This window comes from Pleurodeles waltl, chromosome 5 (assembly GCF_031143425.1).
Source record: "Pleurodeles waltl isolate 20211129_DDA chromosome 5, aPleWal1.hap1.20221129, whole genome shotgun sequence".
Classification (NCBI taxonomy): domain Eukaryota; kingdom Metazoa; phylum Chordata; class Amphibia; order Caudata; family Salamandridae; genus Pleurodeles; species Pleurodeles waltl.
In genome coordinates, this window is record NC_090444.1 from 963,450,513 (window position 1) to 963,475,488 (window position 24,976).

At 44.6% G+C, this 24,976-nt stretch overlaps 1 protein-coding gene across 1 annotated transcript in view; it reads left to right on the forward strand.

Annotated features, from left to right (window-relative positions):
- Positions 1 to 9,416: 9,416 nt before the first annotated feature.
- PYGB (glycogen phosphorylase B) overlaps positions 9,417 to 24,976 on the forward strand; it is a 635,794-nt gene continuing 620,234 nt past the window's right edge. The window contains exon 1 of the mRNA XM_069235083.1: positions 9,417 to 9,876. Coding sequence (XP_069091184.1) covers positions 9,634 to 9,876 — 243 coding nt within the window. The 5' untranslated portion in view covers positions 9,417 to 9,633. The remainder of the gene's footprint in view (positions 9,877 to 24,976) is intronic.

Genomic DNA, 24,976 nt, shown 5'->3' on the forward strand with positions numbered 1-24,976 from the left:
TTTGTGACGAGGGCCAGTGGGGTGATAGAAGCCGGCTATGCTAGGGTATGACCAGAGCAAATGCTGGAGGTCGGCTGCCTGGTCATGACATCTGGGGCAGGTGAGATAAGCCGTGAGGAACATGCGGTTTAGTCAGGAAGGCATGAGATAGACCCTGTGAAGGATCATCTATTGAATATTTTTTAACCATGTGTTCTTAGGAGATGACGTGGGGGGACTCGTGCTCTAGACCACTTTGCATTATGTAGGGGCCTCACCAGGTCCTCCTTCCACACCTGCCAAAGCTGCATCAGCAGGGTTCCAGTGTGTTACCTCATAGCTTTGTATAGCCATGTGATGAGGTACCACGCTTCCCGGATGATCTATAGTGTATGTATCAGTGGGTGGGTAGGTGGGTCCTCATCTTTCGCAACCCACAGTGACTTAAGAGCCCTTAGCAGCTGCCCATGCTAAAACTGGCCCAGAGGGATGTCATAGTCCTGGTATAACTGATTGAATGGGAGGATCTGAGCATCGTGAAAGAGGCCTCCCACTGTTTCTATGGAACATTTGGGTTCTTTTCCTAACCATTTGGTGCCTGCAGCCTGTTCCTGGGTCACATGACTAGTTTTATTTGGCAGTTGACTTTTGTGAATAACTCCTAGACATCATCAGAATAGAGGGTCTGGTTGTTAACAAGATGAGCCTTCCTGGGCTTAATGGGGTGTGGATCCATCTCCTACTATTATTGTATTTCAAAGGCACTGACCCACCTCACAAAGGACTTCGCACTAGCTTATTGTGTCCCCAGACAGACTGGGACCGGGCAGGGAGGCAGGAAATTCCAGGCACCGCTGTAGGGGGAAATCCAGAAGTTTCTTCCACTTCAAAGAGGAGACCCGTTATAAAAAGGCAACCCTCAGACCCACTCTTCAGTATACTCCTGGACCTGTGGATACTATAGAAGAAGGGGGCGCCATGTTGCTTGAGGCCTGACCTGCTTGCTGAGAAGGAAGACTGGACCCTGATCCTTCATCCAAGGCTAAAGTGACTCAAAGGGCCATTGACTGACTTTCTATTCAGAGCTACATGGACACAACAAGCTAAAGGGGCCCTCTGCAGCTGCCCAGCTGACCTTCAGCAACCTGTTCTATCTGTACCTGCCTAAGCCGTGCTGGCCTCTGCTAAAGTGAGTTCCTGACCCCGAGACATGCATCCCAGGTACTAGACCTTTGTTGTGGCATCTGCTGCTCTTCCTTGAAGAAAAGGAGGAATACTGATGTTTTGGACTCTTTGTGACCACGAGCATGCCTGTTCGCACTAAGATCTTGCTGCTCGCACTGACCACCAATGAAAGCTCCAGGAACTCGACTTTTCATGTTACAGCGACCTTCAGCAACGACCAGCAATGCAAGATCTGCACTTCATGCTACAAAATCGACAACCTTTGGTGATTGCCAACATGAATCTCCAGCAGTGACCACCTGTGACACCCGACAGGATCTTCACGCTACAGTGACGACCATCTGCGACATCCGGCCTGCTCTTCACGTTACAGTATTGGCCATCTGCAATGCTCTCCCTGCTTCCTGCAGCCTCCTCCACTGCGAGAGGAACTTTTGTGCTGGACATAATAATGTATTTTTTTTTGCAGGACTAACTTGGTCTCTGTGTCTGCCCATGCTGAATTATGGTCATCCTGAAATTGTGACTTTCACCTAGTCTCGCACGACCAGATAACAGCCAGTGGCACTTTCTGCTTTTAGGCGCTCCCCTTACCTTAAATCTTTGAAATTGCATATCTTTGAGATTTTCTTTGCTTTAGTCTCAAATAATTTAATAAATGTTACTCTATTTCTCTAGAGTGGTGTGGGATTCTTCTTTTGCTGCTTAAATATTTTACACATTGCCTCAGAGTTGAGACTGACTGCTTTTGCGTCAAGCTACCAAAGGGTTAAGCACAGGTTAATTTAGTTACTTTTGTGGTTCACCCTGACAGAGATTGCAGCTGTTGCTTGAGAAGGGCTCATACCCCCCTCAACCAACAACTTTGTTTCTCACTGACATTGGTCAGGGTCATGCTGAAGTCAGTTTGAGGTCAGACATGAAAACCAGCACCAAAGCCTTCTCCGATGCTAACAGCATTCGTACCAGTGTTTATAAAGGAGGGATGGATGCAGGTCATGGAGTCAGGGTGGAAGACTGTACCGATGCGGAACCGTACTGTCTATCAACCTCACCATTGCACCTCCAGTTTTCATGAAAGTGATCTCCTTCCATCTTTGAATAGCAGGCATACCAGTCTTTCCCCACCTCGACAACTGGTTGTTGAAGGTGGCTTGCCGCAATCAGTCGTAGGCCTGCTCCAGACATCGGCAAAGCTGACATTGTTGAGGTACACAGTCAACGAGCCAAAGTCGCACCTGACTCCTTCACAAAAGCTTCCTTTTCCTTTCATTTGAACCTTTCTGGACATGGTATGGTTCAGGGTCTTTTCTACATTGTAACGTGACTAGGACATTCAGTCTATGATGCCAATGGTTGAGCCTTGGTCCTGGATCTTGCTGAGACCAGCTCTGAGGCTTCTGGGTATTTTAGCTTCCTGCATCTTCTTTGTCATCTATTCCAGGAGACATGGAGTGGAATTTGAAGTTTCAATGGGTGCAACACCAAGGAAACATGTCAGATGCCATTTATATATTGGAGGAAACTGCACAAGATATGCAGTGATGGCTGCTTGACTGCAATTGATCTAGTGCCTGGCACCTCTCTTTTTCCCACCCAGATCTGACCTTGGTGATGGGTGCGTCATTGCTGGGTCAGGGAGGTGCAGGTAAGAGGGCTCTGGTCTCAGGCAGAAAGTGGCTCCATATAAGTTTTTTTGATTTGCAGGCCATTCCTTTGGAATTGAAGGTCTTACTGCCATCCATCAAGAGGCACCTTGTGCAGGTACTCACAGACAACTTCACCGGCCTGTAGCACTGCAATAAGCAGGGTGGAGGGGGGTCCTGTATCCTGTGCCAAAAGGCTCTGCAACTCGGAAGTTGGCTGGAGTCTCTGAACATTTCCCTGAATGTGAACTACCTGGGGGTCCCTGAATGCCAGAGCAGACAAGCTCAGTTGGTGGTGTATGGTGGGTAACAAATGGTTCTGCATCCCAAGGTGGTGCAAGGCATCTTGTGGCAGTGGGGAGAAACTGGCTAGATCTTTTCACTGCTGTTGAGAAGGTGCAGTGTCAAAGGTTTTGTGTGTAGTATTTTTTCATTGAGAGACTCACTAGGAGATTTGTCCTGGCTGGAATGGAGCACAGGACTCTTGCCCGAATTTCGAAGAACAGCAGGAACCACCTGGCACAAGACATTCTGGTGGCCCCAGATTCAGCCATGAAAGTATTATACCCAGAACATCTGTGCAGGAGCATCTGTATCAGGCTACCACTTTGAGCGGATCTTCTGTCGAAGCAGCAGGGCACAGACCTCCACCCGAACGTGCACAATTTGTATTTTTATGTGTGGAGATTGTGTTTGATCTGCCACTTGGAGTTGTGGATGTTATCCTCATTGCCAGGCGCTCTTCCATGAAGTCCACTTGCATTGGGCACTGGGAAGAATGTGTGGCCTGGTGTGGAGTCTGCAAGACAGACTCTTCACAAGCCAGAATGTCAGGTTTTTTTTTTTATTGTTTATTTTGTCTTTGTCTCAGCAAGGCCTTGTAGTAGATACTATTAAGATATTTGTCAGCCCTTTTGGTCATTTGCATTTACCAGACCAACCATCCTCATTTAACTCACCTGTTGTGATGCGCTTTATTAAAGGGTTCAAAATTGTTTGTGATGCCACAATTGGACCTTAACTTGCTTTTGACATTTCTCATGTGTATGCTCTTCGAGCTGATGCACAGCTGCTAGTTGCATCTTGTGACCCTAAAGACTTCTTCCTCATTGCGATAATCATCTTGTAGCATGAGTGACCTTCAGGCATTATCGGGGCAACTGCCTACACCACAAACTGGTGCTGAGGACTCAAGTGGTCTTCGTGCCAACAGTAATGACTCCTTTCTGTGTTGAGGGATCCATCACTCTCCCAGTGTTCTTTGTCCCTCCTAGTCCCTGAAAAGAGGAAGGGAAAGTCCATCAGTTGGACCCAAAAGGGCTTTAAGCTTGTACATCAATCACACCAAGTGTCATTAGGTAGACTATCACCTTTTTGTGAGATTCTCCGGGGGGAGGAAAGTGAATGCTGTCTGTAGGAAATTACCATCTTTTTCGCAATGTCCTTCCAGATTTTTGCACTAGCTGTTCTGCTGATTCTGTAACTCTGTGTACTCTAGACCTGCTAACCAGTAGTAAAGTGCCTTTGCTCACCCTTTCAACATGGTTGAATTGGCCTATTCCACATTGGTATCTTTAGCTTGCCTATATGCCCCTAGTTTATGGTGTACAAAGTATACAAAAGGCCTGGAAGATAATTGTCACAAGTGGACTGCAGCGCCTATTGTGTCAAACACTAAAGTGACAAAGCAAACATGCCTTCAGGTCTACTCTGTGTAATCTGACTGCTGCAGGGAACCCTTTTAAAGTACTCCTTTTGACTTGTAAAACCTCCGTTCTTAATATTAAGTCGCTCTTATGAAAGCCTTGTAACACGCATGGTAGACCAATGGCAGTTTTACTCTATTTTTCTAGTTGAATTTGGGATTTGTATTGTTTTGCATTTTCACTTTGTTCGAAATGGTCATCTTGTGTGTATACTGCAGATTTTTGCCTGCATTGTTTTTGTCGGCTTTAGAACTCTGAACACTTTACTCCTTTCTGTACACGTTACTCCTTTCTGTACACTTCACTCCTCCTAACCTGGAGTAAAGTGCTCTGCTCTCCCTTGAAACATGCTGAAATTCACATACACCTGATTGGCATATTTAATTTACTTTTAGGGGCCTAGAATATGATACAACATGTAGGAAAGCCTGTAAGTTAAATGCTGCAAGTGGACTGTAGCCCTTATTTTGCCACCCACTACAGTAGCATTGTAAACTATGTTTCCAGGCCTGTCACTGCATCCTGGTTGTGCAGTTTTTAAATTCCCAATTCGACCTGTTACAATCACCCTTTTGAGAAACCTAACCCTCTCCGGTGTGTGGTATTTAAAAGTATAATATGTAGAATGTTAAACATGTCCTGACAAAGAAAATGCCCGAAAAGCCCTTTTCACTGTCACAAGGTTATCTGCCCCATGGGAAAATAATAAATTACATTATTTATTTGTAATGATAATTTTTGGTTGGAAGCTCTCAAAATATAATTCAGGGACTAATTTTAATAGTTATTCAAAATCCACTTTAATGGTGAAAATTGATGTTGTCAATTGGGCAAAAGGCACTCTTAGAAAGTTTCCACTTTGCTTCCTACAGCTCTGAAGGCCTTTCTGTAAGTATTCCAGCTGACACCTGGCAGATGATGGCTCCACTGTGGTAATTTGTGAACCACTCCCAGAATAGTGACAAAAGCCTTGGGTGGGGGGGAAGTATTCTGTTTCTGTGGCAGACTAACCATCTGGACTATGTCTAGAAACGTAACGTCAGAGGGGTCTTCCCTGTCACAGGCAGATGTAGCTAACACCTGGGTCTGCCGCTTCCTTTGTCCCCCAAGCAAGTCAGGCACCAGGCCCAGTGGGAGAGGATTAGCCCCCAGAACTGGCTTTCAGTGAGATAAGAGGAGTAGTTCCTCATTTCACTGGCAGTACTTCTGGGAAGGGCACAAGAGTTCCAAACCTAGAGATAGAAACGTTCTGCCAAGTTGGTTTTGGGCAGAGAGGGGCACTGAATGATTATCTGCAGTAAAACCCTAGAAAGGGGTGCAGAAGTTGGGAGGGACACCCCTTGGGATATATTACCCCAATGGTCGGGAAGTGGCCAGGACTGTCCCCCTCTCACAAGCTTACACTGGGCATAAATGTAGCAACCCCAGTATTGTCCTCAGAACACTGCTGGGCATCAGGAATATTCAGACGAGTACTGTCCTGCTGTCTGCAGTCCTCAGAATACTGGATCAGCTTCACTTGCATCCAGGATTCAAGAAGGGACTTCAAGGGTCGGAAGGCTGACCACCTGTGGAGCTACAGGGACACAGCAGGCTTCAAGAGATCCTTTTGTGCTTCTCAGCTGGCAAGACCCAACTGGACCCGACGCAGTCCTCTCTTCTGACTGCTGTGGGTGGGAGCCATGACCCCCAAATAGTGTTCCCATGGTCCTGAAGCTTTGGTCATGATCAGAGGGTACACCTCCCTGTAGCTGAAAGCTTCACTGGATTTGATGTCGAGCAACACCCGACTGACGTCTTTCATGGACTGATCGACTGCTTCAGCGGCCTCGATGCCGCAAACCACCCGATCCACGCCTTCACAGGACCCGATGCTGAGCAGTCTCCATTCCACTCTTTGAGACCTCATGCAGCAGCTGTACATCATTGAACCATTCTTCCCATCTAGTTGACTGTCTGGCCTGTTGTAGACTGTCTACCACCATTAAAGTTTCTAAGTGAGAAGGTAAGTTTGTGATGTACCTGGTCCTTGTATCTGACCTTTGCTTCATCGTGCTCAGCCTTAAATCTTACCCTTGTCCCAGACCAAAACGACCACTTTTCCATCGCTGTCACTCAGTGCTTTTTGTTCTCTTTTTAAATACAATTTTAAAAATTCATAACTCTGGGTCTACTGGTTGGATTTTTGTTGTTTTGGTGGGTGTCATTTTATTTATTAAAATATTCAATATTTTTCTATATTGCTCAGGGATTTTCTTATGTTTTTACATAATTACTGCTTAAGTACTGTGTATTTACTTTACATATTGCCTCTAACTTAAGCATTTCTGCTCTGTGCCTCAACTGCCAAGGGGTTGAGCTCATGTTAATTTAATGACTTTACTGGTCCATCCTGACAAAACTTATGATTAATATGTGAGGTGGGTGGATTCTCACACCTCTCAACTAATACTCAAATTTTTACAGACTTTATTATTGCTATTGTACTATACAAATACTTTACACATTATCCAAAGTTAAGTCAGTTTTATCTGCGCCGTATCTACCACGGGGTTGAGCTCAGTTTAATTTACTGACTTTAAGGGTTCACCCAGATAAAGGCTGTGATTATTCTTTGAGTTCGGTAGTCTCCCACTCTATTGTTAGTCCGATTTCGTACATTGTGCAGAAGAGAATTTTGTCAAGGTGGTTAGTCCTCTGTAATAAGATCTGCCTTGCAGTTGCCAAAAAGCAGCTTTCAGAAGGACTGAGAGCTCATACCACCAAGGCTGTGTTGCCAAGCAGAGTGCCTATCACTGGCATCTGCCAGGCTTCGAAGTGGGCATCAGTGCACATGTTCACAAAGCACTAATGCGTTCACAACCAGGTCCAGTTAATATTATTTATTGGAAGAACAAGTTAACTACCTTTGGTAACGCTCTTTCTGGTAGATACTATGTTTTACTACAGATTCCTCACTGTGTTCCCTTCTGTCTCATCAGTCTGTGGAGTGGCACCTTTTCACTGTCTGAAAATGTCACAAGTTAGAGGTCTGCACACTGGTACTGACCGTTTGTTTTTGCTCCGTGTCTGAGGGTGTGGAAAGTGTCAAGCAGGAAAGTAAAGTCGATGTGCTGGGTTAACACTTATATCTAGCTCCACTGCTTCATTTCTGAGGCTGTTCTTAGCCGTTTTGGAGCTGCAGAGTGCCACCTAGCAGTATGCAGGAGTATTGCTGAAAACTCTTCTATTTCCAGTCTGGCACCAATAGAATATTCCAAAGGTGAGGAACCTGGGGTTAGACTATTCACCAGAAAGACTGTTACTACAGGTAACTTGTTCTTCTCTGCTTCCAGCGTAGCCGCCTCTGTGGTAGCTTTATTGACGACACTGAAGCTTTGTTGAGCAGATGATATGGTTGATGTGTGCTCTCTGCATCGTTCTTTGTTTTTCAAGATTAAACTTCCAAAATGGGAATTTATTGTTGAACAACAAAAGTACAATGACCTATACGCAGGGAGGGTTTTTTGCTGCACCCAGGCCACTGGGTGATTTCCCTGATTGGGAACACTGGTTGCCTCAGGTGGACAGGCTGTGGCGAGGCTATCTGGACAGTTTCCAACAGCAGAGCCAACAAAGGATCCAAAGTTTATAACTGTTATAGGCCTCTTCAGGACTGAGGAAGGTATTCACATTCACTAATGGTTTCTCACTCATACTAACTCCACCTTGCCTCTGAGGCAGGAGTTCTCATGGGAGCTAGCAATTCATGACTCTGGACACGCCTAAAGGTCAAGCTGTAGAAAACTGGAAACCAGTGAGCTTAATCTTCTGCCAAAAAGAAACAAATCCCATGGGAGTAGCAGCGATACCAAACAGGTCGAGTCCTCGGGCTGTCAGAAGAGTACCCTTGCTCAGTCCTTAAGAGGCTTATAACAACCAGGCTGAAACACACCAACCATTTTGTAAAGAGCTCGCCTAACGAGTTTTAAGAGATACAATTTGATTGTGGATCATTACTCTAAATAATCATGTGTAACTCTTTAAGATGATCCCCTTCTTTAGGCAGTCTACCCATTGCCAGTACAAAGCCCAGAATAATGGGACCTGCCGTCACTAATGCAACATTTTGTTTTGTCAAGCATTTTACATCGCCCCAGATATATTGGATTTGTTATTTCCACAATTGCCAATATTTGCATAAGTTTTCTTGTGTGTTTTTGTTTCAAGAAAAAAGTGGGGAAAAAAATTGCATCAATATGTGTGGTGTCCAATATGATAAACAAAACACATAAACAATACCCGGGTTACACAAAATGTGTTAGAAAGCATTTGAGTAGGAACATAATCCTTGCTGGTAACAATTGAAAGGTTACTACCAGTATACTAATGCGGTTTAATTTGTCCTGCTAGAGCCATTGTACCTTATATAATACTGGTCAGGTGGCACGTTGTGTGAAGTGCAGGCTGTTTTGCTCACGTGTTTTATGCCATACTCTTAATTACGTAGGGGTTCACCTCTTGGAAAGTTTTCCTAGTTGAACCTATTAGAGGTGTGTATCCCTTTTAGAGATCCCTCATCTTATTCATTCCTCTTAAAGAATTGCACACGTCCATACCCTCGCCCACTCCTTGGACCATCTTTTTTGAGTTGGTAAGCCTTGGGAATTGTTGCATGACTCGCACCCCGAATCGCGCTAAATATTCTCGTTTGACGTCATTGTGTGATCCTAGAACCACCAATCCATTGGCTACAGTGTCGGCCCTTGCATTGTGAAGACGGAATAACTACAATTAAGCACTTTATGTACACACAAAAACGTGGGGTTTGTATATCTAGTATAAATAGCGTTGTGGCGATTTTTCATGCGCCACTGCTCCTAGCGGGAGAGGTCTGAAGGTAGGGGCGGGATATAAGAGCAGAGGGGCCCAGGTGGCAGCGGCAGCCGAGCGGGCACTGTTGCTCTGTTGAGCTGCTGGCGGTGCGTCCTCGCCCTCCCTCCACCTGTCGCAGAGTCCCGGCGCGCAGGCTCCTCCCCTCCATCCCTGCTTCAGCAGGGGCAGAGCATCCCCGGGCCGCAGAAGGAACGCGAGCACTGTAGAACAGCACGCACCAACCTCTCCTCAGACCGACAGACATGGCCACCCCTCTGACGGACAGCGAGAAGAGGAAGCAGATCAGCGTGCGGGGCCTCGCAGGCCTGGGCGACGTGAGCGAGGTCAGGAAGAGCTTCAACCGGCACCTGCACTTCACCCTGGTCAAGGACCGCAACGTCTCCACTCCCCGGGATTACTACTTCGCCCTGGCGCACACCGTCAGGGACCACCTAGTGGGCCGATGGATCCGCACGCAGCAGTACTACTACGAGAAGGACCCCAAGGTGAGCCCCCCCCCGGCTCCAAGCCGACACGAGCCTTGTGGGCCATAAAGTTGTTATCCTCTCAAGAAATATAGCTTATACATGTTTACATCGTTAATTAAATGCAGTACATTATTTTAGTCTTTCTTCGCTCTGCATAAATATGACAAAAACGTTAAGAAAGAAAAACGGTATTCTTCTTCTTTAATAATCATTTTATTTTTTCATTATGTGACAACTGTTATCGTTGTAAAAATTGTATTGACAGTACATATATTTATGATTCACTATATGCATTCTTTGCGTTCATAAATGAAATCAGTGCTTAGTTTGTATGTTTTTGATACATTTTTTCAAATTTTCTTCAATACATGTGTTATAAAATTACTATTGTAATGATTTAATAATTCACTTAGCCGCCCCTTGGTTTATGAGTGATTAAAGATTAGAGGGTGAGGGAATAAAGTAAGAATCATGCAGGCTAATAACGTAACTTAGATACCATCGATGGCAACTTAGTACAGTTCTGAAAGGGGATTTCATGCAAATGTTTTTCACTCAAAACAGGCAGCGACGCGCGCTGACATGATGCAGTGGCAGGTGATTACTTGGATGCGTGCCTTGTCATCGCCTGGATATGGCCTGCTCTACGGTCGCTACCCAGGCTCGTAATTCCAGTTAACTAGGTTTTAGACGGTTTGCGCTAGATACGGTTGCGCTACATTGGACAATAGCTGTTGTACCAGTTACTCAAAAATACCAACTGAAACGAGAAACACTCCAAAAAACTAGCATTTGAAGATACTACTGCAAGTATTACTTATATCAAGGCAAGGCGTACGAACTGGGGTAATGCCCCATATGTTAAATATTTTGAACATTTCACAAGAAAATTAGTAAAGGAAAGTATAAAAAAAATAAGGATTTTCCAAGTCACAGAGGAGTTCTGTGACCATATATGGTAAAGAACCTGAAGATCGAGTTCCTTTATAAGGTTATGAAACTGTGGGGTGACTCGCATTTTCATTTTCACGTATGGTAGAGGGTATATTATTTCTTATAGTACATAGTCACCCCAACACCTTTCCCACAACCCCCCCAAATCCTTCTTGTCTTGCGCTTTTGTTTGCTAGAAACAGTAAGCTTGCTGACGTGGAATAAAAGCGAAATCTCAAGTGCAAAATAGCGGTTAGTAGTTTGTTTCAAAGAGCTATTATACTATGTTTAATTTAGTCAGATCAAAAAAAATGTTGTATCTCGGAATGTGTAAAAACATGGAGAATGATTGTCTTTCCTGTAATGTCTTGTAGAGTGCATACAGTAAACATGTTGGCATAAGTACCTCCTTTCTGATCTTCGCTGTTTATTTTAGAAAACGGTCAGAAGAATGAAAAGACAGTTATTGTTTTCGTTGCTTAAACTGCAGGAGTAATGAGTTATCTGATTTCACAGGACAAATTACCTCCAATGTGAATCTCATCTGTACAATTTTTCTCACATTTCAGGATTGTAGTGTGACACTGTAGATCTGTACAATAGATGTGTTATTCCACTTTTGCATCTGTTTGAGCATAGCTGCTGCCTAGCTGAAAGTGGCCTTTAATAACTGTGCTTCCCTGCATTTGGCTGGTGATGCACAATATATTATACACAAAAAGCTCCTTTTGGTTCTAAAGGTTCATATATGTCAGTAGTTGTGCAAGCTTCGCTTCGTTCGCAGAACAGAATAAATTTTGGCGGCAGCAATCAAAAGCTCACTGCCCCATAGAACCGGTTCAGTGTAGCTTGGGCAGTAGCTTTGCAAGCTTCCCTCCCTCACAGAACACACAGCATGACAACGGCAACACTAGCCCCCCTTTCTCCCTGAAGGCAACCACGCTGCAAACCCCACTTCGAATCGTACGACTCACGTATCCTGGTGCAGTGCTATGCACATTCCCGGTACCCTTTCCCCATTCCTATTGTATAACGAGAGAGTAATTAAAGGGAAGGAAAGTTCAGAGGGAATCAAAGGAGAGAGCTGATGGGCAGACACGGGACACTGTGAGCAGAGCAGGAGAAAGGACAGGTCAAAAGGAAGGAGTCAGCTGAGTAGGCGGGAGATAGCATGATGAGAAGAATGGGGCGGGGGGATATATATATCACTTTTCTCACTTTTCTAAAGCACTAACAGCCAGATTACATTACATTTTTTTAAGGAATGTAAATGTCACTGAACAGGGTACTTATGAGTCTCCAGTTTTCCTGTGCAGTTGCGTGCAGATTCACTTCTCTTTTGTTGTTGTTCCTCAGAGACAGGTAGAGGGGAAGGGAAGTGAGACAGGACAGAGAGGTGAAGGAGAGACAGGGAGGAGAGGTGTGGTGCAGACAGAGAAGGCTGGACCGAGCAGCACTCTCCCAGGAGGTAAAAATAGACTGAATCGAGGCCAGAACAGAAGCCTTAATCAATTATTTAATTGATCAATTTATAGAGTGTATAGCTACCCCAGCTGGGTTTTCTAGTGCTGGTGGGGAGGAGAAGAACCAAAAGTCAAAGACTTAGAAAAGACAGGGCTTAAGCATCTTCCTGATTGCTTGTTTCATAAGAGTTTCAGAGGCGAAGATGAAGGGGTCCTTAAAACCAAAAGGACCTTTCATCCTGTCTAGTCATACTGACTTTAGGACTGAAGGTGACATTCAGTTCACTTGCTTGAAGCGTCTGTTCAGAAATAGAAGGGCAGATTAGAGAGCAAATGCATGCCAGCCCGCTTGATGCAAGGCTTTATAAATATAACGTAAAGCTTTACATTTAATGCGTTTTGTTATTGGTAGCCAATACAGGTGATGAAGATATTGTGCAAATGAGGAAAGCATGCCACTGTGTATTGAATGGTTTGTAAATGCCTTATATGGAAATTTGTACCTCACAAATAGAGCACATTGCTGTAATCCAGTCTGGAAGTCATCAAGGTCTGCCTGAACATTTTTTTGGGATTCGGAGGGTACGAGCCATAATATCTTTGTCAGGCATCTTAGCAGGCCAAAGCAGCAATCAAAAACCTTTATAACTAGCTGTCCATAGTTAATTTATTATCCATCCAAAAGCCCAGGTCCTCAACCACCTGCCTAGAGATGGGACCGTTGCCTACTTTCTCCAGCCAACAGTGAGGACCCCATACCCGGGGTTGATTAACCAGAACTAACACTTCAGCCTTGCTACCATCAAGCTTCAAGCACTTAAGCCTCATCTAGACTGCCACATTCTTAAGACAATATATCAAATTAGAAGTAGTACTAGAACCCGATGAAGAAAAATATATAACCATTTGTGTGTAATCCGCGTAGGAGTAGATTGACAATCCATTGTTTGCCACTATGTCTGCCAAAGGATGCATAAAATATTAAATAATGTAGGGCTCAGTGAGGAGCCCAGAGGGACTCCATGTGGTAGCCTACATACCAAGTATTTAGGGGACTGAGCAACAACATGAAAAGAATGTTCTTTCAGGAAAGATTGAAACCACACAAGAGCTGTTTCTGGAATACCTGCATCAGCTAGTTGCCTGAGAAGCACAGCATGGAAGACCGTATCAAACACAGCACTTAAATCAAGAATAAGGGCCACAGTACATTCCCTGTCTATTTCTTACCTCAGGTGCTCCGTGACTGCTAGCAAAGCAGACTCTGTGCAGAATGTTAAAAGTTTCCAAATGAGCCAACAGTTAACATGTGTTAATGTGGTTCTCCACAATATTCGCAAAAAGAGGTAGCAAAGAGCTTGGGCGGTACTTGGTCCAATTAAATGCCTCAACATTTTTTTTTTTTGGGTAGCAGCAGAACTAAGGCATGTTTCCAGGCTCTCTGATCCGTGCCTCACAATAAGGAAGTATTCACAAGCTCAATTAAAATGTGAGCCAAAACTCCACTAACAGAATTAAGCTGTTCTGGAAGCAAAGTCATTCGGAGCATCCGATTTAATAGTTTTTGCTTGAGCTAAAACTGAAGTGGTCTCCTGTGGCTGAAACTGAGTCAGCGTAATTTGGAAATCAGTGGTTACCAACGTAATGTCAGGACAGGTCTCTGAGTGCTGGAAAGAAGAATGTATAGTGTCAACCATATTACAGAAGTACTCTGCCAAGCCGCTGCAGTCTTCTTGTGAAAGAGAAGAACTAGGTGCAACATTGGCTGCATCTAATAATGATTTCACAACCCAAAAAATTCTTTAGGAGCATTGTTGACTGTAGAAATTTAAGCCGAACAAAACATAGCTTGTGCAAACCTACATGCTCTATGAAAAATTCTAGAAGCATTCTTTAGCCTCTCTTTATCTTCCTCTGTGTAGTGTTTGCACCCGATACATTCCAATCTTTTATATCTTTTTTTTAAAGTCTACTACCTCATTAGTAAACCAAGGACCAGGAGGTCGCAGACCAACTGTCTTCCTTGGGTGAAGCGGAAAGACAGAATTCAAGTTGGAGCTTATCCAGAGATCCAAAACAGGTATGCGTGAACCCAGAGATCCCTCCAGCTTAGGTATAGACTTTTGAAGCTGAGAATGAAATTCCATGGCATGAAGCTTACCCCAGAGTCTGAAGAGGCCGGGAGCAGCTTGATCACCTTTGGCTCCAAGCTAGTAATTAAAAAGGGGCAGACAGAGTGGTCAGACCAGGTCCAAGAGAACAGACAGATGAGGAAAGTTGGAAAATACCAAATCTAATAAATGGCCTGACGACTAGGTGGATTATTTAACAAAAAGTTGAAGATCCAAAGCTTTCAAATCTCCAATAATAGTGTTAACCGTTCTACAGTTAGTATTGTCAAAGTGAATGTTAAAGTCGCCCAAGGCTGTGAAATCTGCACATTTAATAATGTAGGGGGATAATGCCTTGGCCAACCGTGAGCTTCAGCAATCCGCTGGGCCAGAAGGGCAGTAGATTAAGGACCATAAGAGCGGGAGGTTGTTAGCAATAGAGAATAGAGAGAAAAAAAGCACTTTCACGATCATCAATAGATAAACAAGCTGACAAGAGAAATCTGACAGAAAAACAATAGCAAGCCCCCAACCCCGTTTCCCAACACAGTCCTGTCTATACAGTATCTTGGCAGGAGTGCTAAAATAATGTCAGCTATAGAGAGCTCATGCAGCCAGGTTTAAAAAGCACTTTCACGATCATCAATAGATAAACAAGCTGACAAGAGAAATCTGACAGAAAAACAATAGCAAGCCCCCAACCCCGTTTCCCAACACAGTCCTGTCTATACAGTATCTTGGCAGGAGTGCTAAAATAATGTCAGCTATAGAGAGCTCATGCAGCCAGGTTTCTGTAAGGAAAACCGCATCCGGCATCTGGTCTTGTATTAGATTGTAGTTCTCTAAGTAGTGGCGAGCTACAGAGCGATAATTGAGTCTGCGGAAGAGATAGAGTGCTTCCCCTAATCTGACGGCCCACACAAGATACAGTGCCAGGCTTTGCCGATTCATTGAAACAAAAGTTGCAATGGCTGCATCCCTGAGCCATCAAATAAAGGTCTAAACTAGACCCGCAGAGAGGTGCAGCTTGCTTGTGAAGATAACCAAAGTTGTTCCCTCAAGTAAACGATCCTGCCTGAAAGATGTAGACCAAAATCCCTGGGCCTGTTTGGACACGTGCAGGTGCACATGGGCTTGCCTTTGGTGCACCAGCAGCGCATCCACGCGTCTTTAAATAAGATATGTTCCTCAGGTAGAAATGGTCTAGCTTGGCAGGTGGAGATTTTCTAGCGTGGCAGACATACTTTTCCAATGGAAAATAGTTAAGTGCAGGGCAGATAGCCTTGGCTAGCACTGGCGTCTTCAGAGTGGTGTGGTAAGCTTGTAATTTTTCACTATTTCTAATACAATATTGGTATCCCAGGGCTTGAATCCATTAGTTCCTCTTCCTTCTTCCTGGTCCGTGTCCTTACACATGAGTTTTGCCTCATTAGACAGACAGGATATACCTATCTTAGTCCTAAAATTAACTTAAAAACAAGTAGTCCGCTCCTAGCTGAGGCAGCATCTCCTTGCTGAGATTTACCAAGAGGGGCTCCAGGTGTCATGCTTACTGAAAAACCAAGCACTTCGGATGACTTGTGGACAAAACCAACCTGACTGTGAGGGTGGGTATCAAAGACTGTGACAAGGAAGACCAGGGCTTGTAGTATTGAAGGTTACTTGTAAGAAATCAGGCATGAATCACAGTAAGGGAGCACACACCTATGAAGTAAGAAGGGATAGCCTGGCTGGTCACTGCCACTGCAGTAGCACACATGAAGGAAGAACAGAAAGTCTCTCGCTGCAGGTCAAGGAACCAATAGCCAGAGGAAAAAGCAGGAACAATGCCAGGCACTACAATGAAGAGTTGAAGGAAACAAAGAGACAACTAGAGCAGGGAGTGTCACTGGCACTTCAGGAAAGAAGAAAGTACTGTGAATGAGTAACATAGTATCCACCTCTAGCATTACAGAAAAAGGTGAATTAACAATCGAGACATTAAGAGAAGGGGTATCATTGAAAATGCAAAGAAGACAAATAAAGGCAGCAAGATAGCTCTGTGCCTTAAGTGTTCCCTGTTGAAATGCAGCTGTAACCCACAGGACATAAGTTTGTATCATGCAGGGCCAACTCAACCGTTCATCCTTCCATGAATAATAAGATGAGTATCATTTAAAACAGTTCAGTCTAAAACATGCTGCGATATGGGCTTTTGTTTGCTGGTAGCACATTACCATCACCTGAGGTCAATCTGGAACAGATAAGTAAGTGTTTGAGCTCTCTGACCCCTCTTCACTTTTCTACATGCCTCTAAATTGCCCAGCTAAAAATCACACTATGAGAGTAGCAGCTGGACTCACAGTGGCAGTGTTGAAGGCGGACTTCGACCAGAGTGATCCTTGTCCAGAGCAGGCACTACCTATTAAGTCGCCCCTATGTAGAAGAGGCAGTTGCGCTTTCTGTATGTGGCTGGAATAGAAAGCCTAGTGTGGGCAGTCTCCTGACATCACTGAGTCATGACTGACTGGCACTTAGCTTAGGCTAGGTGCTTTGTTTAGTGATGCTGTCAGCTCCACTCTAATCCTGCATTCTGCACTATGGATTTGGCCCAGGGGCGTTTAATGCAGAGCACAGGAACTACTTCCTATGTGGATGTATACATGTGCACCACAGTGCACTCAAAGTGAAGGCTGCCAGTATCTGAAGTGGGCTGACCCCTTGCCCCTCCCTGTATGCATTGGTGGGAGGAAGTTACATGTGAATGAAATGTGAACAAAACCAGTGGATAAGGAGAGCTGACCAAAAACTACTAGATAGGTACATAGCTAGATATAGACAGGTGTGCAACGCCCAGTGGACTAAAAATGCTTTAGCCCCCGTTGCGTGTACTAGCCCGGGGTGCTGAGGTTTAAGGGGCAGGTACAATTCCTCAGCTGATGTATTCTGGACTGCGCTAGAAATGGGACTTCAATAACAGCCTCGTACAAAAATTTTCACAGGTCTTCCAGGGGCTGAAGTGCATTGGAATTGTGAGCCTGAGTGCAAAGGGGACCCGGCCTTAGATGTGACTAAAAAAGAAAAAAATATTCCACAAATATTTTGTTGACCTTTCACCTTCATGTAAAAAAATAAATATAACACACAAAAAAATAAGTGCACGTTAAAGGAACCAGTGTGAAAAGCACTTTTAGGTTATGAAAGTTCAGGGAGTTAGTGTGGTCACTGCAGATGTCAGTGAGTGACTAGACACGCAACTCAATCCTATAGGGTGCACTAGGGTATAGTATGTGTATCTTAAGGTCCCAGCCTGCCACTGAGAGCACTGTAAATATGAATGTCATTATTTTAAAATCATATTACACACAGCATAAGACAGGGTGCAGTAAAATGTACAAAGAGATTTTTGGCCTGATATACAAAACCATTTTACAGCGGTAAAGTCTGAGATTTGAAAAATCACAGGGTTTGCGACCACTAAATGGCTTTTTTAACATACTAAACCCATTTTGCGATTGATAACAGGTAAATAAATCATAAAATGGCTTTAGAATGGCATAATGAATCACTATTCAGAAGGGGCATGTTTAGGGTGTTCCTTCTATATGGTGCTTTGTTATGGTATGTATCAATGTTTTACAACTGATTTCTGGTTGCAAAACATTGACGAGTTACAGACTCTAGGAATTCAGATGGTAACCCATTAACAAATGTGAGTGTAAAACAATCAAAGTTTGTTGGGAAGTAAGGAACGGTCCAAAGTACCACCACCATTTCTGAAACAAAGTAAAAAAAAGATATTTATTAAATGCAGCCCTATTTCCTCTAAGAAAAACAGGCTGCAATTAAAAAAAAAAGTTTACTTTATTTAAATGCATTGACTTCCATAATGATCTGCTGACTCCAGCAGCCCACCGTCCATCCCTGTGACGGCCTCCAATAGTAGTGAGTTGCAATTTGTACCCTCCCTTAGGAATATTGATGGGATAGGCCAGATTGTGACCCACTACAATTTGAAATTTTGTGAAGCGCTCTATTATTAGTACATAGGTCGGTTTGAAAAAATATTTTACATTCACAAAGTCAGTGCACAATTTACAGCCCTCTATCTTTGGTACATCACGCCCTTAGATTTTGAGGTGAAACAAGTGTGTTAAAATGTATTTTTTGTAGTAATGTGCAATCAGACTATATATAGTGCAAACTTTTTTAATGAGTTTCCATTAGAAAGGCACACTCCAGAACGCAACTCTTACATTACCTCTCAAAAAGAATAAACCCTTGTCACCATAAAGCTGTAAGTGACTCCATAAATTAAAAGTGTATACTGGCTCCCAAGCAGCCTTTAGATTTGCTGACTAACCAGTTGCACAAATTTACATTTAGTTCAGATAGCAGGCACCTTGTCAAGAAGGCTTGTTTCTTCCTTTGCTGTCTGCCTCTGCCTTGGCTGTACAGAACAGGAGACCACCTCAATTCCTTTTCAGCCAGGGCCACCTTAAGTTTAGCATTAGCCATTCCCGCTTGTTTATTTTTTTAAGTATGCCAACTGTTGTTATAAAACTAATAAAGATTGGGAAAGTGATTTCACTCGGAACCACTGTGGTGATTTAAGAGCCATTTACAGGTAGAGGAGGATTAGTTTTTTTAATTGTTTATTCATTATGGTGTCGCAGTCTCTGCCTAATCAGTCCACTTGCAGAGGGCCCACAGCCCCTAATTGGAAAGTGTATCGAACTGAATTCCTGTGTGGAATTCCAGAATTCTATATAGCACAACTAGGAGGCCCAGTGTTCATACTTTGGGATTTACTGTCTGTGGGAGAAACAACCCACATTTTACCAGCCGGTAAACCCAGCAGGTAAAATCACTGCAACTTATTTCTTACTCATTTTCTATTCACATTTCCAGAGAGGCATAGCAGCAAAACCTTTTAAGAGCATCACTCGGGTCCTTGTACACCAAAAACACCCCATGTTAAATAGGCCACATGACAGATATGCACTGTTCCATCTATGGCAGTCCACAGAGAAACGTGCCACCATTTTTTAAACGTGCTTCAGCTCCTCATTAGGAGTATGAAGTATAGTATTGATATAAGTGCAATACAATACAACATACTTTAGCAGTGCAAGCCCCTAATAATGGCAATATAGAGCTAGGCAAATCAGTATATCTAACCTATTCCTGCCTTTTTATAAACATACATATTTTATTTAGACCCTGACTCAAAGTTGTGTTTTAAGTTTAAAATCTGATCAAGGCACAGATGAGTGTTTGCACAAAGGTAAGTACTCTCAGTTGTGCATCAGTAAATATCAGGAACATATCTGGATAAAATTATGATAAATAAATGCAGAACATGTAGAAATTGATGTGGTAAGCACCGATTCCACTTATTAGACTTCATTCTGAGGTCGTGAACTCAGGAGAAGTTAATTATCTTACCCATTAAATATCCCACACTAGATTAGTGTTAGTTACCATGTGCACTAATTATAGCTCAAATACTACATAACTTGAAATCAATGCCTTAGTCTCCAAATATTTGTGCTTCTATCATGATGATATCCATTCAGGTACACGGGATGCACTATAAGGCACTGTGCTTTGCACATAGGGCCTATTATGAAACAATCATCTTGTTTCATATGCGTTGGCTTCCAAGCATAAACAGTCTCTCCTTCTCTTGTATTGCTTCATCTGTTTTGAATGTACTGCTTCCTGGCCTGTGCAAAGTAGATCTTTTTTTATGTTTAGGAAGACTCTTAAAATTAAGGTTTTTTATTTATTATATTTATATTTTTTCTGATGTTAGTTCAGTGCTAAGAGGACTTGGGTTGTTACTTATTTTTTTTCTTCATAAATCTGTTTATTAGTATTTTGTTGTAAGGAAATGCCTCCTTGGCATGGTTACCCCCTGACTTTTTGCCTTTGCTGATGCTATGTTTTGAATTGAAAGTGTGCTGAGGCCTGCTAACCAGGCCCCAGCACCAGTGTTCTTTCCCTAACCTGTACTTTTGTTTTCACAATTGGCACACCCTGGCATCCAGGTAAGTCCCTTGTAACTGGTACCCCTGGTACCAAGGGCCCTGATGCCAGGGAAGGTCTCTAAGGGCTGCAGCATATCTTATGCCACCCTGGGGACCCCTCACTCAGCACAGACACACTGCTTGCCAGCTTGTGTGTGCTGGTGAGGACAAAACGAGTAAGTCGACATGGCACTCCCCTCGGTGCCATGCCAACCTCACACTGCCTATGCTGTATAGATAAGTCACCCCTCTAGCAGGCCTTACAGCCCTAAGGCAGGGTGCACTATACCATAGGTGAGGGCACCAGTGCATGAGCACTGTGCCCCTACAGTGTCTAATCAAAACCTTAGACATTGTAAGTGCAGGGTAGCCATAAGAGTATATGGTCTGGGAGTCTGTCAAACACGGACTCCACAGCACCATAATGGCTACACTGAAAAATGGGAAGTTTGGTATCAAACTTCTCAGCACAATAAATGCACACTGATGCCAGTGTACATTCTATTGTAAAATACACCCCAGAGGGCACCTTAGAGGTGCCCCCTGAAACCTTAACCAACTACCCGTGTAGGCTGACTGGTTTTAGCAGCCTGCCACACTCGACACATGTTGCTGGCCACATGGGGAGAGTGCCTTTGTCACTCTGTGGCTAGTAACAAAGCCTGCACTGGGTGGAGATGCTATCACCTCCCCCAGGCAGGAGCTGTAACACCTGGCGGTGAGCCTCAAAGGCTCACCCCCTTTGTTCCAGCACCACAGGGCACTCCAGCTAGTGGAGTTGCCCGCCCCCTCCGGCCACGGCCCCACTTTTGGCGGCAAGGCCGGAGGAAATAATGAGAACAAGGAGGAGTCACTGGCCAATCAGGACAGCCCCTAAGGTGTCCTGAGCTGAGGTGACTCTAACTTTTAGAAATCCTCCATCTTGCAGATGGAGGATTCCCCCAATAGGGATAGGAATGTGACCCCCTCCCCTTGGGAGGAGGCACAAAGAGGGTGTACCCACCCTCAGGGCTAGTAGCCATTGGCTACTAACCCCCCAGACCTAAACACGCCCTTAAATTTAGTATTTAAGGGCTCCCCTGAACCTAGGAACTCAGATTCCTGCAACCTAAGAAGAAGAGGACTGCTGAGCTGAAAAACCCTGCAGAGAAGACAGAGACACCAACTGCCTTGGCCCCAGCTCTACCGGCCTGTCTCCCCCCTTCGGAAGAAAACTGCTCCAGCGACGCTTTCCCCAGGACCAGCGACCTCTGAATCCTCAGAGGACTGCCCTGCTCTAAAAGGACCAAGAAACTCCTGAGAACAGCGGCCCTGTTCAACAAAGACAGCAACTTTGTTTCCAGAGGAGCAGCTTTAAAGACCCCTGCAATTCCCGCCAGAAGCGTGAGACTTGCAACACTGCACCCGGCGACCCCGACTCGACTGGTGAAGAACCAACGCTACAGGGAGGACCCCCAGGCGACTCCAAGACTGTGAGTAACCAAAGTTGTCCCCCCTGAGCCCCCACAGCGACGCCTGCAGAGGGAATCCCGAGGCTCCCCCTGACCGCGACTGTCTGATTCCCAGATCCCGATGCCTGGAAAAGACCCTGCACCCGCTGCCCCCAGGACCTGAAGGATCGGAACTCCAGTGCAGGAGTGACCCTCAGGAGGCCCTCTCCCTTGCCCAGGTGGTGGCTACCCCGAGGAGCCCCCCCCTTGCCTGCCTGCACCGCTGAAGAGACCCCTTGGTCTCCCATTGATTCCTATTACAAACCCGACGCTTGTTTGCACACTGCACCCAGCCGCCCCCGCGCTGCTAAGGGTGTACTTTCTGTGTGGACTGGTGTCCCCCCCGGTGCCCTACAAAACCCCCCTGGTCTGCCCTCCGAAGACGCGGGTACTTACCTGCTGGCAGACTGGAACCGGGGCACCCCCTTCTCCTTTGAAGCCTATGCGTTTTGGGCACCACTTTGAACTCTGCACCTGACCGGCCCTGAGCTGCTGGTGTGGTGACTTTGGGGTTGCTCTGAACCCCCAACGGTGGGCTACCTTGGACCACAATTTGAACCCCGTAGGTGGTTTACTTACCTGCAAAAACTAACATTAACTTACCTCCCCAGGAACTGTGAAAATTGCACTGTGTCCACTTTTAAAATAGCTATATGTGTTTTATGTAAAACGTATATATGCTATTGTGATTATTCAAAGTTCCTAAAGTACTTACCTGCAATACCTTTCAAATGAGATATTACATGTAGAATTTGAACCTGTGGTTCTTAAAATAAACTAAGAAAATATATTTTTCTATAACAAAAACCTATTGGCCTGGAATTGTCTCTGAGTGTGTGTTCCTCATTTATTGCCTGTGTGTATGTACAACAAATGCTTAACACTACTCCTTTGATAAGCCTACTGCTCGACCACACTACCACAAAATAGAGCATTAGTATTATCTCTTTTTGCCACTATCTTACCTCTAAGGGGAACCCTTGGACTCTGTGCATGCTATTCCTTACTTTGAAATAGTGCATACAGAGCCAACTTCCTACATTTGTCATTACATCGCTTCATGTTCTTACATTTGTTTCATCATGACATAGGGGGTTATTCTAACTTTGGAGGAGTGTTAATCCGTCCCAAAAGTGATGGTAAAGTGACGGATATACCACCAGCCGTATTACGAGTTCCATAGGATATAATGGACTCGTAATACGGCTGGTGGTAAATCCGTCACTTTTCCGTCACTTTTGGGACGGATTAACACCTCCTCCAAAGTTAGAATAACCCCCATAGTGTGGCATGTGTCCTTAAATATTCACATATCAGTTAATGCATCAGAGGTGCATTGTTGCAGTATATTATAGAGTACGTACTTTTAATCAGTCAATTAGTTCGTTATGTTACCTGCGTTGTCTTACAGCATTGCATTTGTTACTTGATGAATTTTGTCATTGTCGGCCCTTTACATGCTTGCGATTCAAAAAGTCAGTAATGCATTCAATGTCAATCATCCTACACGCCGTTTAATAATGTTTTCTGAGCTTAAGTTATTTCTAACATATATGTTCAAGTGGGGTAGCTTGTTTAAATAGGTAGAGATTATGAGTTTTATATATGTTAACATTAAAAGAACAGGGGAGGGAGGTTAACATTAACAGTTGCCGGCGAAGGACACTTTTACTTATTACACTTGTATAATTATTTCCTAGTCAGGGCAGGGTTCTCATTATTGCAAATCAGTTCACTGCCGGAGGAGTTAGGCTATGCGCCACAGCAAGTGGATATTGCCGCTTTAATTCCCAGAGTCGGGGTCTGTTTGGTCAACCTTTCGTAGTTGATTCCCCCAGTTATATATATATATATATATATATATATATATTTTCTTTTTTGCTTTTTTCCCCTTTTCCCCCCCCTCCCGTCAGTAAGGTGTTCACTAATGCTACTCCAGTCCCCTTTCTGGTGAGCATATTTCCGTGTTACGCAGTCGCAGCAGCATTCCCTCCCAGTTGGCAGATAATGGAAACTGTCTCAATCCCAAGGCTTCTTCTCGCGCCAATGCCGTGCCCTCACTCCCGGCCCACACCTCGAGTGAGCGCCTCCAGGCTTGTGTCGGTGGTGGGTCAGGTGATTTCCATCTGCGGGTCACTAAGGGCTTTGCTATAATGAGTCCTAAGTCTACAAAGCGTGCCTCTGCTCTGTAGTGTTTGCTTCTGGGGAATAATCCTAGGATGCATGCTTCCCATGTGTAGGGTATTCGTTGTGTTGTACAATCAGATAGGTTGTCAGTCACTGCTCTCCAGTAGGAGTCTAAATCAGGACAGGAACACAGCATGTGTAGCAAGTCTGCTCCAATCTCGCGACATCGGGGGCAGGCTGCATCTCTACAAGCGAAGTATCTGTTCACGCGGGCTGACGTGAGGTAGGTTCTGTGTACTATGTAATATTGGATTAAGCGAAATCGAGAATTGCGAGGCACATTAAGGTGGCCCGAGAGGGCAGATTTCCATTGCGTTAGCACGTTCGAACCGCTAGTGTCTCTTTCCCATGCTACGCGTAGCATATCGGTTTCAAGGGCAGTCTGGGATCTCAAAGAGCCCGCCAACCAGCTAATCAGTCGACGTCCCTGACCCATCACCTGTAAATACTGAATCAGCAAGTGGGTGGGAGGAGCAATTGAGATGTCTCCCCACTTGGATCTCAGTGCCCCTATCAAGGAGCAGTGTAGTAAAAACTGGCCAGGTGGCAGTCCCATCTCCTGTAGCCTGGCAAAGGGGAGGAGTTGGGTTTCTTCATAGAGGTCTCCCAGTGTGTACAATTCTATTTCGTGCCACGCGTGTAATTCGGATTCTGACGTGACTCTGATACCTCTTGGTGTGCCCATTAATGCCAAGGCCGGTGCGAAGGGAACTGTTGAGTTTGTGAGGCGGAGTGATCGACGGAAACATTTGTGAGCCACTTTAAGAAAGAGTTGCTGTGGGGTCCGCGTTTGTGTGAGTGGGTGGAATAGGTGTTGTATCTGCTGAAGTGACCAAGGTCTGCTCTCTGATGCTGTGTCCATTAGCTGAGCGCCTGCTAGCCATCTGGATATCCATTGAAGCTGGGCCGCTAGGTAGTATTGT